Genomic DNA, 16,301 nt, shown 5'->3' on the forward strand with positions numbered 1-16,301 from the left:
AAGAGCAGCGTTCCTTCTCACACACATGCCAACACAATTGTACTCATGGTCTTCCCCCTTTCACATACAAATGATGAGAAACAATAGGCAATAAATCAACATTACCGGTAAATTTAAACACAGAGAATAAATCTCACTACTTTTATGATGCCATAAGAATTAAATTTGAGTAAAGGTGTTCTAAGTTCTTCTTTCCACCATGAGATCTATCAAAGGAGACTAATAATTAGCCTTTAAAATGGAGTTTTCTCTCATTATATTACATTATGGATGTCCTCCTGCAGCTAAATTCCTGATATTTGCTCACATGTGTGCCTCTGATTGCTTCCAAGTCTCCGCTGTGGCTATCACAAATTTAGAGGCTAAACTTGGCAGCTAGGGACCAGGAGTCCTGAAGGACTGCCTTCTCCCATACAAATTTGTCCAACATTTTAAGAACTGTTCTGCTTGCTCACAAAAGTTAGGTGGGTGAAGATTGAGGAGAGGGACTTCCCTGTGGTAGTGCCCCATTTATGCAATGTCAGACATATCTAGGTGGTGCCATCATTGTTACAAGCCAGGATTGTATTTTACAGTAGCCATAAGTGAACAGACGCTTCATGCAGGTGAATAATTCTTCCTTTGTCGGCCTGTTTTGTTTCCATGCTAACCATAAAGGAAGGAAAATCTATTCCTCCACTATCAGCATGGAAATTCAGAAGGCTGCGGGGGCATTTGGTAGATATTTTCCTTTTATTGTAGAATCCTGAATGGTTTGCTTTAGCGTGCCATCTGAACCAAGACTCGTGGTTAAGTTTTCACCGCATTAATCACAAGCAGCGGCCAAAGGTTGTTCTCATGCTTGCTAGGAAACACAAAGGAACACACAGAGACACATATGGCTCCCTAAGCCACGTGATAACTGACCTGAACATGTGGAACTGTTAGCATAATTTCGTCCACACATGAATATGAGCCAAGCACAATGATAATATGCAGGGAATTATTTGTGGAGACTGATGCATGCAGTTTCCCCATGAGCCAGCCACACCCCAGTATCTCAGCTTTCCTATTGTTATGAAAGCAGTGTGACAGAATACCACCATGGGCTTCCTAACCCTCCTCTTACTGCGTGTCAGGGCTTGCTTACATTCACAGTCATGGCTGACACAGCACACCAGCACAAACCAGGTACAGTCACGCTTCCCAAGTCAGTTTTTTGCTGACTCCTAGGTAAGTTCAGTTAGGTTTACTTTTGCAATCTGCCTTGAACTCCAAATAATGATGGTGAGGATTAACGGTCCTAATTCCCCAGGTCTCCAATCATCCTTACGAGAGAAGCAGGTATGACAGCACAATTTCACTTGTTCTATAAAAAGCTTCTGCTGCCTATGAAGCAGATGAATCAAGCTCCCCACCCCACTTTCCAAAGATCATGGCTACACCATTTTCTGAGGCAACAGAATAAAAGGCAACTCTGCAGTAGTAACTGGTGAGTACAATCAGAAACAAAGTGTTTAGTCCCTCTGGAGATGAGAACCCAAAATAGTCATGTTCTTCCCTCAAGAGAAAGTTCAGTCAAATGAGAAACAGAACAGAATGACAATATTTGAAAACACCACCAAGTGGGTTCCTCCCTCTGATCTGGAAGGCTGTATCCTAGCAACAGAGCTCTTTTGTTTAAAGCTCTGGTACCACCCTCCTTCCTAAACTCTCTTTAACAACAACCACAGATTACTTACTCAAACAGCACTAAGCACACCTGTGGAACTACTATGAATATTGGCATCTGTTTCCTGCATTAGAAGGCAATGAGCCAAGCGGCTAGGGGAAGCGATATCCAGTAGCATTAGCCTGTAAACCAAAAATGGTTGTCTTTTTTGGCTAGAGGTCGGTTCTTCCCAGCCAAGCCAGTGAAAGGAAATCTCATCAGCAGACAAAATGAAATAAGGGCATGTGCACTGACTTCACTAGGTCCAAATGCACAAAAAGAATAATTGCTTAAAAACTCATTCTTCCAAACAGTGATTTTACCTACATTAAATCTATGTTAGGAAGGTGGCCCAAATCAATATTTGGAAACGCTATAACTTGTCACTGCCAATTATTGGTTACAAAGATGTTAATTGCACATTTTGTGTGTATGTGTAGGGCAGGGTATCAGGAAAAGGTATTCCTAACAATATTCTAATAAGCATATTTTGTGTGTAGCTTCAGAAATAGGCAATTGGATTGCTGTAATTAACTGCAAAAGCTTGTTGATTTGTTGATGTTATATAATGTCAATCTCTTTCATAAACTCATTAGAATCTTTGTAAATAAATAGTGAAATTTATGCAAAAAGCAAGCAAATCTGGTTGTTGCTTCTTCTTACTATCCCAGGGAGTAATCCAATCAAAGGATTATTGTTACCAAATAGCATTCTGGAATAAGCCTAGCCAAATTAAAATATGTCAGAACAGAACCAAGCTCTTGTGCCATTCAGTTGAGTGGTCGCTTATTCAGCAATCAATTAACCTGAGATAGCATTTCTTCCAATCTTTGGATTGCATGCTCAAGGAACAAACCAGCTGTTAAATCTGACAGGGTATCAACGACTCCTACCAAGATAAAGGTGTCTAGATTTTAAGCAGCACGACTCCACACAGAAGACGCACTTTACCTGCCTTTTGGTTAACTGGTCCAAATCAATACCTCTGTATTATGTTCAGTTTTTACTTATATCCAGTTCATCACTGATTTGTTAAGGAAATCTGCCTCACCTGGATCCAAAGAAAAGAAGTAGGTTGGGTAGATTCCCATTGACAGCCCCAACACCATAGAAGGGGGAGAGAGAAATGAAGATAGTGAAGGCCTACAGGACAAGACATAGGGAGGATGAAGATTGTGAAGGCCTACAGGACAAGACATAGGGAGGATGAAGATTGTGAAGGCCTACAGGACAAGTCATAGGGAGGAACAACTATTGTCTGTCATCACTTTCTGCTGCCTACCTGTGAATTAGAAGCAAACCTGCCACAACTGCCTTGCTTTCAAACTTAGCCCACAAAAGTAATGGAAGCCAATACTATGGAAAAAATAGTACTCAGTGCTGATTAAAGTTTCAGGACAATTAACAGAATCACTCTCCTTCTGTCTTCCAACAGACTGCCAGCCAGTGTCACCAAGACAGTTTCAATCAGGAACCAGCCCAAAACTCAGGCAAGGATTTAGATAATCTGCCACAACTACAATTTCATAGAGTTGAATCACAACTGCTAGCTTGCTTGCTTGATTAACTACCTTCCCGAGAATAGCAAATTGCAAACTGGTCTACATAACTTGTTGGGCTGGGTGATATCTGGTTTTCAACATCATGTTATATCACCAGCTAAACATTGTGATATACCGATATATCACAATGTCTGAAATAAGGCTGGAGCTATGTAGGGGCATTGGCTGGCTTCATTGTTTTTCCCCCATTGTGATTTTTGCATAGCTCTCTCTCTCTCGCACGCACACACACACACACAGACATATCATTATTTGCAATATATTGCCAGGTCAAAAATTATGAAAGCGAAATCATGATACAGACTTCAAACCGGTTTGGGACAATAATGCACAACATGATTTGCAATATATTGCTGGGTCAAAAATTATGAAACTGATATCACTAGGCCAGGTTACTCAGTCATCAAGAATGGAAACACATCCAAGGATCTACAATGAAGGAAGGAAGGCTTGGAACATCTCCAGTATGATGCCTACATGAGAACGCTTTCAAGGAATTTTATTAGCTAAGTGTCTCAAACAGAAGTTACTGAGAGTCACAGATATTCCTAAGTCCGAAGCAGAGGAACTAAGTTGACAGAACCCTCCCACTACCTGGAAAAGGCTCTGACAAATGCCACAATGTAAAGGCAGCATGTTCTCTTTGCCACCATAACCAGCACAAAACAGGCTTCCAAATGGGCTTTTAACTAGATCCTATCCAGTGAAAGAGGGTTTAAGGGCTATTGTATCAATATCCCCAGCAACCATCTAGATCCCCATCTGGTCTATCACTCTCTAGAGATAGGTGATACTATTTCTCCACACCTGAAGAAGCTACAGGCACCTGATAATTTCCAGGTAAAGCCTGAATTATCTGTCTATAACAAGGGAGCTATATTATGCTCATATACTTGTTAAATCTCCAGAAGATGTGCTTCAATAACACTAAAGCAAAATTTTTGGCTTCCACTGAACAAAAAAAATGATCATTGAAGGTAATACTTGTACTTCTGTGTAGAAAGCATGGGCATGACATATCAGTAGAAATGCCTTCCAGAAGGTGAGTTTCCTACAGGGAATCCAGCAACGCTCAACCCATTGCTTTTGAATGATTTCAAATGGGCTGGTGTCATCTGCATAGCCATGCAACTTGTGAAGATGGACATCTTGTATATATTCCATTAGAGGACATCAGCAATATGCTGATAGGACTGCACTCTATGGAATAGGTTTGGCCAGGGACAAATCTCTCTAGTCTTCTCCAATAATATAATGCTTCCAAGGAAAAGGGTGGATGTATAATGCCCTGTGCTATTATGGGGCTGCTCCACTCTAGTATCTCCCAGTGGCCCTACAGCAGTGGTACCTGGGCCGTGGGAGACACCACAGCAAATTGGCCTTATGGTAGTATTCAACTTTCAAAAGGAGGTAGAATATTTTCCCAAGTCCTGTTCCCTCCTACTAGGAATATTATATCAATATTTCTTTAAGATATAGAAGACTTACAAATGGTTTTGGAAACCCCATGCTCAGTAACATGCCCAAATTCACATGAAAATCAGTGGCACATGAATTAGCTGAAAGCCAGAAAATAAAGTGCTGCACTGGGCAGTCTCTCAGCATTTGTCTTTTCGTAGGAATAGTCTTTATACCACATGTTTCATTGGCAACTAAAAAAATTTCAGGGTTTTCATCAGGGTATCTTAAGGATTCAAGTGATCCATTTGATTCAGCAGGGCAAATTAAGAAGTGGATTCAAATTATCACATTTATAGCAATAAAACATCAATACAAATGAAATTGCACCAGAAGACCACAATCAGGTTTTTGGTATAATGTAATTTCCACTTAAGGAAACAAATTATGTTGACCAACAAAGGAATGGTTTAAAGGGTAACTGCCGATACTAGTCCTGGAACAGATTTAAACATTTTTCAGGAAAAGTTGTCTAAAGCAACAGGTGATAGTGACCAAGATCAAGATGCTTAGTACAAGAAGCATCAAGAATTTTGCAAAGAAGAAAAGAGCACTACTGGTATTTATAAGGGCATGATTCACATGATACAGAGATGCTGTTCTCACACAGAGGGTTTCCATAAGCCTCGAAAGCCTGTACACAGACACACACACTTAATATGCAACAGGCAACATGAGGTCTCTTCAACTCTTCCATGTCTCCATCCATTCATCCTTCTCTGCCCCTTTACTCATGCTCCTGTTGGGTCCTATAGGTATCCTCTGTAAATAGGTGCTACACCTGTGCTCTGTGGATCATGCCCTAAGTAATAATAGAAACCAGACTTCCGTATCTGAAATTTATACACTATTCTATCCACAACCCTCCACTGATACCCTAATTCAAATAAATACTTTGGTCAGGGAGGGGGGGAAAGTCGTCAGAAGGAGAATACAATGATCAAAGTTCTAGCCAAGTAAAAACTTATAATGATTGATTAATGGAAAACAGCACTTGTCCTCAGAATGCCAGAAACACAAGGGCTGCTTTAATTTTTATTGATGCGGAGAAAGCATTTGACAACATTTCTTGGATGTTTATGAAGAAAAACTTGAAAGGGATGGGAGTGGGACGGGGGTTTGAAAATGGACTAGAAGCAATCTATTCAGAACAAAAAGCTAAATTGATAGTGAACAATGTGGTATCGGAGGAACTCCAAATTGAAAAAGGGACACGACAGGGGTGCCCTTTATCCCCTCTGTTATTTATTTCTGTTCTGGAGGTTCTGCTGAATATGATCAGGGAGGACCAGTTGGTGCAGGGTATAGTGGTCGGAGCGAAACAATACAAACTGAAAGCTTTTGCAGATGACCTAGTCATCACAGTACAGGAGCCAGAATCTAGTACAAAAAGAGTTCTTGAACTTATTTTGGAGTTTGGTCGGGTGGCGGGATTCAAGCTAAACAAACAAAAGACTAAGGTTTTGGCCAAAAATTTGACGCCTACAGAGATAGAGGGGTACCAGAAAGAGACAGAGCTAAGTGTGGTTAAAAAAGTGAAATACCTGGGGGTATCTTTGTCCACCAAAAACTTAAATCTATTTAAAGATAATTATGAAAAATGTTGGTCGGAAATTAAAAAAGACTTGGATATTTGGTCAAGATTGAAACTTACCTTGTCAGGCCGAATCGCAGCTATAAAGATGTGTGTTTTGCCAAAAATGTTATTTTTATTTCAAACCCTCCAGGTCGTGGACAGAATGGAATGTTTTGGAAAATGGCAGAAGGATATCTCTAAGTTTGTCTGGCAGGGCAAAAAGCCCCGAATTAAATTCAAAATACTAACTGACTCAAAAGAAAGAGGGGGGTTTGCCCTGCCGGATTTAAGGTTGTACTATGAGGCTGCAGCCTTCTGCTGGCTGAAGGATTGGTTTCTGTTGGAAAACACCGATGTCCTAGATCTGGAAGGGTTTGACAATGTTTATGGTTGGCATGCATACTTGTGGTATGACAAGGCGAAGGTTCATAAACTGTTTAAAAACCATATTGTCAGAAAATCAATTTTTGCCGTCTGGATGAAGTACAAGGACTTATTAGAAAGCAAGACCCCGAGGTGGCTATCACCAGTGGAAGCCAAGATTTCTAAAAAAAGGCCCAATATGGAGGCCTACTGGCCAAAATATTGGGAATTGATTGAAAGAGTTGGAGATAATTGGAAGCTCCAAAGCCAGGACAAACTAAAAAATAAGGTGCGAGATTGGTTACATTATGCTCAAATGCAAGAGGTATTTAAAATGGATAAAAAAGTGGGTTTCCAGTTGGAGAAATCGAAACTGGAGACAGAGTTACTAGAACCAAAGACTAAGGTACTTTCGAGGATGTATGACTTGCTGCTTAAATGGAACACACAGGATGAGACAGTTAAATCTGCTATGATAAAATGGGCACAGGATGTAGGACACAACATTATGTCTGAGGACTGGGAAAGGTTATGGAACACCGGTATGAAATTCACGGCATGTAGTGCCTTGAAAGAGAACATTATGAAAATGGTATACCGGTGGTACATGACCCCAGTCAAGTTGGCTAAAATATATCATCTTTCTGATAATAAGTGTTGGAAATGCAAGGAGGCAGAAGGGACATTCTTTCACCTCTGGTGGACCTGCCCGAAAGTAAAGGCCTTTTGGGAAATGATACATAATGAGCTGAAAAAGGTATTTAGATATACCTTTTCTAAGAAACCAGAGACCTTTCTTCTGGGCATGGTGGACCGGAAGGTGCCAAAGAAGGATAGAACCTTGTTTATGTATGCAACTACAGCAGCTAGGATTCTTATCGCAAAGTTCTGGAAGACACCAGATTTACCCACACTGGAGGACTGGCAGACGCAGCTGATGGACTACATGGAGTTGGCAGAAATGACTGGCAGAATTCGAGATCTGAGCGAAGAAACAATGGAGGAGGACTGGAAAAAATTTAAGGACTATTTGCAAAAATATTATAAGTTGTTTGAATGTTAAGATTGTGCACGATTAAGAAACGTTATGCTTCTGCAATTTAGTTAAGTAAATGATAAAGTAAGTATTGATGGGGGAAAAAAACGAGACAAATTAGAAACAAAATATTATGTTTATTAAGAGTGTTAAAACTAAATTACAAATTTTCAAAATTTGGTAACATAATAAATTTAAAGGTATAATAAGATGGGAAACAAGATAACAAATTGCTGAACTGGTTAGAACAATGAATGCAATGCCGAGAGGATGCGAGGAGGTCCAAAAGTGAATTGTCGAAGGACATTATGAAAATTTCTTAACTTTTTCTTCTTTTTCTTTTCTTTTCTTTATATATAAAAAATGTTTCTTGCATGTTGTTATGTAAACAAATCTGTTAACCTATGGAAAGAAACGCAATAAAAAATTTTATAAAAAATAAAAAAAAAAAAAAAAAGAATGCCAGGAGTATTCCGGCTCCAATTATAAAGAATGGGTTGAGACTGCAATAATAGCCTTTCGCCTCCCTGCTTGGTCCTGAGCAACCTGTAGGGGACTTGCTTCATTGTTTTAAAGAGAACTTGCATTCATGTAATATATTTAGGAATTGGGTATAAACTTTTATTCTTACTGATTACTGCATTACTAGCTGATCTAGACAGGGTTGTTGTTTTTTAATTATCCTTTAGCAAATGTTAAAGGCTGTATTAGAGGATTCTTCTGGAGAATAATTGCAAATTAGCATTTGCTTTTTTGTGTGTGCTAAAGATTGATTAGATGAATTTTAACAGCCCACTGAAAGCAAAATTCCCATTGCCTTTGTTGCCTTGAAAACCTAAAGCAAGCCTTCTGCTATTAGTCAATCTAGCAAGTGAGATTATTTGAAAGAAGGAAAGGACAGTGTAGCTACACATTCACACATTCTAAGTTAGATGGAAGAGTCATAGACATAGCAGCAATATAAGAATCAAGAGGTGGAAAGACACCTTGGCAGCCTAATATCTTGTTAGTGAAAATGCGGCTGGCAAAGTCCCAGGCACCTCAATATTTCAATGTTTGCTGCAAGAATAATACACTTCCCTCCCCCTAGAAAATATCCTTTCATGGGTATCAACGCAGTTCAACAGTAATTTTTAAAAATACCCCAATGACAAAAAATTGGTATATTTAATATTTTGCAATGTTTACATTATCTGCTAATATTAGTATATGTAAAAAGCTGTACACAAATGAAGGTGCAAAAATTCCAATATTCAGCTTCCTTTGGTCATTTTCTTAAAAATGAACATAGTGCTCTTTCAACACATCTAGTCCACACACCCCCATGTGACACCTACAAAGCAACAGGCTTGTAGTAATAATTGCAGCCAACAAAAGTATAAGTTATTGATTGGCATATTAGGCACCCAACTCATGATTGTTAATTTTAACTACCATTAAAATCTTAACTATATTTTATAAAAAGTTAACTGCACTTTAACTACAGTGGTTTATGCTTCCTATGCTTCAAACTACAAGTGGCACTTAAAACAGGTTGGTGGGAGAAATCTACGAAGGCGACGCTGACACGGTACACCCAGCTCCAAACGTGTTACATCTTCTGGCTATTCTGCCTCTTGTACATGGAAGCTCTCTCCCCTGAATAACTGCTACAGTAAATGATAATTTCCACTAAGTAAAGCATGTGGGAAAGTTATGAAACACACATGTGTTCAACAATTTACCATTCATTAAAGGCTATTTTAAAGTATTTGAAATAGAACTTTGATACCTATGACATGTGGTGGGTGATCCAATATTTCATTGATAGTAAGGTATCTTAACAGTTATACTGTTTAGTACACAATGAATCACTTAGTCCTAAGCACATCTACTATGATGTAAGTCTTACTGAACTCAGACATTTCTACCGTTTGTATGTTTAGGCCACTGTATTTTATGCTGAACATTCCAAACATTTAGCTTGTATTGGGAACAGTAAAATAATACCACCCTCTCAAGCTGATTGCTAAAAGGGAGATTCCTTAAAGACCTTGTGTTCTATGCTTTATACCTGAGCAAATGGTGTGTAAAATTCAGAACAGAATGTTTTTAATTTGATTTATTTAGTCTGAATGGATCCTGAAAATAGAAAGCAACAAGGTATGCCTCATACTCATTTTCAGATTGGCTTTTAAAAATAGCATTAAATAGGGATGGTATTTTTTTAAAAAAGAAAGAAAAGAAAAAACGCAAGCACACCTAGAAATAAGGCTCAATGAAATTCAAATAATTCCACCCTCAATTCATGAAACATACCACACAATCATCACTGCTTGGACAAAACATTCAAATTAATGCTCTAAACGAAAAGGGATTCTTCTCATTTTAAAACCATGAGACAATACAAAATATTTTGGGACATAACACCCATCTGAAATGTGTAAAAGAGCACATTCCATCTCATTTTAAAACCTCTTTTTAACACAAGGCAATGCTGTGCTTGTTTTCTGCTAGAACAATTTATAAATAGTTACATATGCAGTATCTCCAAGTTTAGCTTGCATATCATTCTAGAAATCTGACAATAGTGTTGCCTATATATATGCTTTGTTGTGTGTATGGTAAAAATGCCAGTAATTGTCTTTTAGTTTGTTTTTTTAAATCATACCAGATGAAGAATTACCATTGGGAGATAAAGTACAACAATTTTAATCAATAGGTGTTAATAAAATATTTACTTATTTAAAATGCATTTTAATACATGCATGTAACCATGAAACAAGCATATTAAAGAACATTTACTGGTAGAAAATTTATAGGGCAAAAGATTAACAACAAAAAGTAGGCATTTCTAAACAGCTGGTTATTATTAAATATATTTTCCTCAAAATTCAGAAGGTTTTTCTCCCTCCCCTAAATGCTGTACTTGTAAATTGTATATCATTTTGAAAGAATGAACAAATGAAAGACCCTTCCAAATACGAGGATGAAAAGGTCCAGGGATTGTTTTGCTTTTAGTTGCAATTATTATTTGGAAGCAGCTTTTTAACTGCTCATCAAAAGATTTTGATTTGTTGGCCTCTGCTTTCTGGTTTAACTACATCTGCATTAAATTCTTTACTTGGCAACATCCCGGATTTGATTTGTCTTTGTTTCCTTCCTGTACTAGAAGAGGGGATTTCTAGTTATTATTATAAACAACCTAACACATCTTCAAGCAGCACCTGTAAACTTCCCTTTTCCTTTTTCAAACAGGCATCTTTCAGCTTTCCTGCTGGTTTATTCCCCAGCCAAAACCACATTTCTCTGCCTTGAAACAAAGGGATATTCTTGCAGGATACTCTGGAAATGAAACAGCCTGTGTTGTGGACAGAATCCATAAGGTCTACAGTACTTCTTTCCGCTCAAAGAAGCAACTGTCTTAAGAGACTGTAACACCAAGCCAATTTGTTTCTTCTGTTCAGCTCCCTCTCTTGAGCAGCTTATCTTTTTTGCATCTCTGGTCCTTGCTCCCATTTTTCTTTCCTCTAACCATAAATGCAGCGGCCAAGTAATCAGCCTGGCTTAGACACACATTTCTGCACAGTGCAAGTCCCATTAAAGTTTTAGGCATTCAACAGCAAGTGACAGGATACATCTGTGGTAAACCCAAACACTAACCCTCCCACGAAACCAAACAAAAGTAGGGATGGAAAATTATGACAATTTTTTTTCAGGCTGGGCAGTTTTGCTAGTGGAGGATGCTTTTGCTTCAGAATGGCAAAGAGCCAGCTCAAGGAAATGTGATGGCAATGGTGGTGGAATCCACCAGCAGCTTGAGCAAGGCTTCATTTAACCATTCTAAAAAGGTGGGATTCCTAGCCCAGTTCTCTCCCTTAACTTTCTCCTTCTAGCCATGAGCCCAGCCCCTTTCGAGCTTACACTCGGGGAGAGGAAGCACACAGAGAGATCCGAACCTCACTGAACCAGCTAGCTAATTGGCGGACTGCACTTAGAACAATCCCTGTAAAGTCCTCCTTCCACACCAACTGAACCAGCACAGTACACTTTCTATTTTCCAAGAATGCAGGCTGCTAGCATTGCTCTGTGTGTGTGTGTGTGTGTGTGTGTGTGTGTCCGTGTGTTTTACCTCTGCATAAAATGTGTTACAGTGAGTCATTCACACTAAGATGCTTAATGATGGTGGCTGCCTAGATTTAAGAACTAAAGTGTTTCTGAGGCAACACAGATCAGTCACCGCAATTCTTCCTTTAACTCTCCCTGGCAAAAAAATCAGACATTGGCCTATTTATTTATTTTCTGCCTTCCTTTCTTGATGTGAACCTCTTGCCCTGCTCTGGGCAAGTTTTCTGCTAATCACTGCCTGCTGCTTTCAAGATGCTATCCTGCACTCATGCAAGGCAGCAAACGGAAAGCAGACCATAATTAGCAGCACTCGCCGATGCATCGCCTAACGAGCTCATCGCTAAATCTGAGAACACCCAGCTACCTCGCATAGCATGTTAGAACAGGGGGAAAGGGAGAGGGAGAGAGAAACCCACCAACTGCTCTGGTTTTGCACATGCGTGGATGCTTGCAAAGCCCCCCACACACGCGCAAAACCAGCCCTGGAACTGTCACAACATTCATGTCACACCCGGGAAGCACGAAGGTTACAAGGCGCGTTAGAAAACTTAAACGTTGCGCCGCGACTTCGGCTTCAGGGCCTTTCAGGAAAATGCATTTCTCTAGACAACACAGGCACGCTTTCCTTTCAAATGCTTCTTCCTCCTTTTTTTGCCCCAAATCTCCACGAGGTCAAAACAGCCATTCAAGTCCCAGCGGCGGCGAGGAAACTAGAAACTTTCCTCTGAGCCCATCTATTTGGAGATGCTGCTGATCCCTGGCCGGAGTCTCCCGGGCTGGGCTGGGCTCCGGCGGGCAGGGCGGCATCCGCAGGCCCCTCAGCCCAGCCCGGAGCCGGGCAGCCTACCAGTTGCTGCTACTCTTCTCCAGCTGAGGGATCCCGCCTCGCTCCGGATCCGCCCGCCTTGGCGAGCCCCGGCACTCCTGCTCCTCCCGGTTCCCTTCCTCGGGCGACATCTCCTCCGCCCTGCCTGCCTGCCTGCCTCGACTTCTCTCCACCATGCAAGGAGGGGGGGGGGACCCTGCCGGACTCAGGTGGGACTTACGTGGTGGCAGAAGGGAAGGGCCCGTCGGCGGAGAGGTTTATCACCAAGGACTGCAAAAGGGTCAGGGTGAAAAAGAGCCACCAGCCAGCAGCCATCTTCCTGATCGAAGATCGATGCCCCCTTGCCCACAAGTGCCGGAGAAAAGGAGGAGGACAGAAGAATAATAATGTGGATGATGGTGATGATGGTGATGATAGTGGAGAAGTTAAAAAAATAAGAATCGGGGCGAGCACGGGAGGAATAAGACTAATCAATCCATCTCCCTCTCTCTCCTCTTCTGCGCGAAGCCACAGGCAGCTTCCGAGAAGCAGCAGCAGGAGGCAGCGGCTCCTCGGGGGCGGAGAGGCGGAGGGAAGCGGCCGCGCGGGGCGGGTGGAGGCGGGCGGGCGGGCGGGAGACGCAGCCAGAGGCTCTCGCTACTCGGGCGGCGGCGGCAGCTTCTGCGCGCTGTGATCCGCCGCCATCGGGGCTACTTTTGTAACAGATCCCGGCTCCCTCCCTCCCTCCCTCCCTCGCGCGCGCGCGCCTGGCTCTTTCGGGGTGGGGTGGTGCGTGCGCGCGCGTCTCCTCCCTGATTTATGCCCCCGATTGCAGGCAGGCAGGCAGCCGGGGGGGGGGGGGAGGTGGGCGCCTGGGTTTCCTCCCGCGTCCGCGATCTGGGGGCGGGGGAGGGGGAGTCCTCCTCCGAGGAGCTTCGCCATACAAGGGAATCAAGGGAAACTCCCCAAGTTCCGGGTCTGCTCTTCCCCGAGGTGCGAGCAGGGCGGGGCGGGGTCTGGTCCAGGCTGCTGCAGCCGGCATGTTAAGGTGCTTGTGGTTGTGGTTGTTGTTGTTTTTCTCGTCGTCATTATGATTAGAAAATAGGTGCCGCCCGAAGATCGCAGGGCGCTTCACAACATAAAAATGCAAAAGTTTGATCCATGCCGAAGTCCGGCTGCCAGGCAGGTACTAGAGGCACTTGCGAGCGCCCTTCGGTTCTGGAGTTGCAAGGGGTTGCAAAGGTCTTGATGGCACTCGCTTGGCGAACATCCCCTGCAAAGGAGCTGGAGACAAAGCACGCCCGGGGGGATCTTCCAGCTCCATAGGTGAGTGCAGAAGGGGGCAGCGCCAGCTCCGTGTCATCAGCGAGGATCCCGGGGCCAAGCTACGCGTCTAAGAAGGGCTCTGACTCCGAAACATGGGCATTTATTTGTTCGCTAGCGACTGAACGGGGTTGTTGTTGTGTTTCCATCTGCTGAGCGAGGGGGCAAAGTGAACAGATTCTAATTAGAGGAGGGGGGAAAGATGCAGCCAGAAAGACTTTAATCATTCAAGAGAGAGGAGGGGGCGAGTTACAGCCTGCAGAACAGAAGATTTCCCTGAGGTGTGCCACCCTTTTCCAAACACACAGCAAACCTTTACCAAGGAGAACTGCTGCAGCTTCTGGCCATTAGTCATTATCAACCCCCAACTCTCTCTCTCTTGACTTCTCCAGGGCAACCAGGTAGCTATTCAACATGCACAGAGACAGGGATGCAGACACAGCCCTCTAGCATCACTGTAGCAGCCAGGGAGAAGCTGGTGATGCCCCCATGGTTTTGTCTTGTGCAGTTCAAAAGTGCATGGCAGACCCTTGATGTAAGGGCTAGGACATTTCATTTCATTTCTCTCATTTATTTATTACTTACATTTATTACATACATTTTTAGTGCCTGGTTGTTGTGATCAGAGTGACATTCCTTTTTCTGACCAGCCCTGCTTATTATCCTGGCAAAGGGTATGTTTGACAGCTGGCTGGGTTTGGGTTGGGACTTAAAACCTTTTCAGAGAGAAGCCTGAGAACTCTGATTGCCGGCACAGATTGCTGCCCTCCTGCCCATGGAGCTATTAGCAGGGGTAGACACTGCTGGACTCCAACTCCCGACATCCCTGACCATTGGCCATGCTGTCTGGGAGTGATGGGAGTTGGAGCCCAAGAACATCTGTAAGGGACCGCATTGCCTACTCCTGAGCTATTGCATTACTTATACCAGTGTTTTGCAAACTTGGGTCTCCAGCTGTTGTTGAACTACCACTCCCATCATCCCTGACTACTGGCCCTGCTAGCTAGGAATGTTGGGAGTTGGAGTCCAGCAACAGCTAGGGACCCAAATTTCATAAATGCTGATCTATTCTAAGGAGAAGAGGGACGCGGGTGGCGCTGTGGGTTAAACCACAGAGCCTAGGACTTGCTGATCAGAAGTGAGCTCCCGTTGCTCAGTCCCTGCTCCTGCCAACCTAGCAGTTCGAAAGCACGTCAAAGTGCAAGTAGACAAATAGGTACCGCTCCGGCGGGAAGGTAAACGGCGTTTCCGTGTGCTGCTCTGGTTCACTTAGTCATGCTGGCCACATGACCCGGAAGCTGTACGCCGGCTCCCTTGGCCAATAAAGCGAGATGAGTGACACAACCCCAGAGTCGGCCACAACTGGACCTAATGGTCAGGGGTCCCTTTACCTTTACTAAGGAGAAGAGCTGTGGACTCTTTCTGGCTAAATGCATAGGGAAAGGTACTGGAGAAGTCTGTGATGTCACTTTATTGTTCCTGCGGTTACTGTATGCTGATTAGTGCATTGACTCACGGGAGCATTGTTATCGACACTGAGATTGCTCTGTGTCATCATAATTACTAAATACACTATGGGAAGGGCTGTCTTTGTTGCTGTGCTGCCTTTTTTGTATTGCTATATTACTGTGCTTCTGAAGAAGCGGAGGATACAAACTAGTTACGGTATACCAGAGTAAGATCCATTCCCGCTATAGGATGGTCTTGCATGTTTATGAAATGATGCTTTGTAATGATCTAAAAGGTAACAGGCAAAAGGCAGGCCCTGGTAGAATTCTCTCCAGGGATCCTGGTGTTTGGCAAATGAGCAACAAACTGTGGATTCTGTTTTGAAGCAAACTTCCTCCTGGAGCGCAATCCTATACATGTCTACTCAGGAGCAGATCCAATCAAGTTCAAGGGGCTTACTCCCAGTTAAATGTGTTTGGTTGCTGCTGCCTAAAGATTCAATCTCTGACTCCAAGCAAGAACTCCAGATCTTTGACTTTGGGGCTTGATTTGACCTGAACTATGTACTATATCTCATGCTATTTTAAATATGGGACATGTTTCTCATTGTAAAGATACAAACATCTGGTTCTCCAGATCTTATTAGTGTGCTGCTTCCATTATTCCAGACCACTGGCCATGCCAGCTGGAGCAGAGAGGAGCTGGAGTCCAGCTACATTTTAGAAGCTACAGGTGCCCATTCCTGCTTTAGAATAACGTGGTTACTAGCACAAGACTATAAATGCCTACTCAGAAATAAGCCCCATAAAGTTCAATAGGGCTTACACCCAGGTAAATGTGCATAGGATTGCAACCTAAGTCAGCTAGTAGTTCATAACAGAAGTGAAGTTTGAACTGGGGATTTGGGGCTTCCATTGCTCCATCTTTTTCCT

At 42.6% G+C, this 16,301-nt stretch overlaps 1 protein-coding gene across 5 annotated transcripts in view; it reads right to left on the minus strand.

The window, feature by feature from the left end:
• CACNA2D1 (calcium voltage-gated channel auxiliary subunit alpha2delta 1) overlaps positions 1–13,150 on the minus strand; it is a 366,139-nt gene extending 352,989 nt beyond the window's left edge. For all 5 annotated transcript variants that reach the window (XM_081210645.1, XM_081210644.1, XM_081210643.1 and 2 more), the window contains exon 1: positions 12,839–13,150. In XM_081210645.1, coding sequence (XP_081066771.1) covers positions 12,839–12,933 — 95 coding nt within the window. In that variant the 5' untranslated portion in view covers positions 12,934–13,150. The remainder of the gene's footprint in view (positions 1–12,838) is intronic.
• Between the last annotated feature and the right edge of the window lie 3,151 nt (positions 13,151–16,301).

Source organism: Podarcis bocagei, assembly GCF_964188305.1.
Source record: "Podarcis bocagei genome assembly, chromosome: 10".
NCBI classification, from domain to species: domain Eukaryota; kingdom Metazoa; phylum Chordata; class Lepidosauria; order Squamata; family Lacertidae; genus Podarcis; species Podarcis bocagei.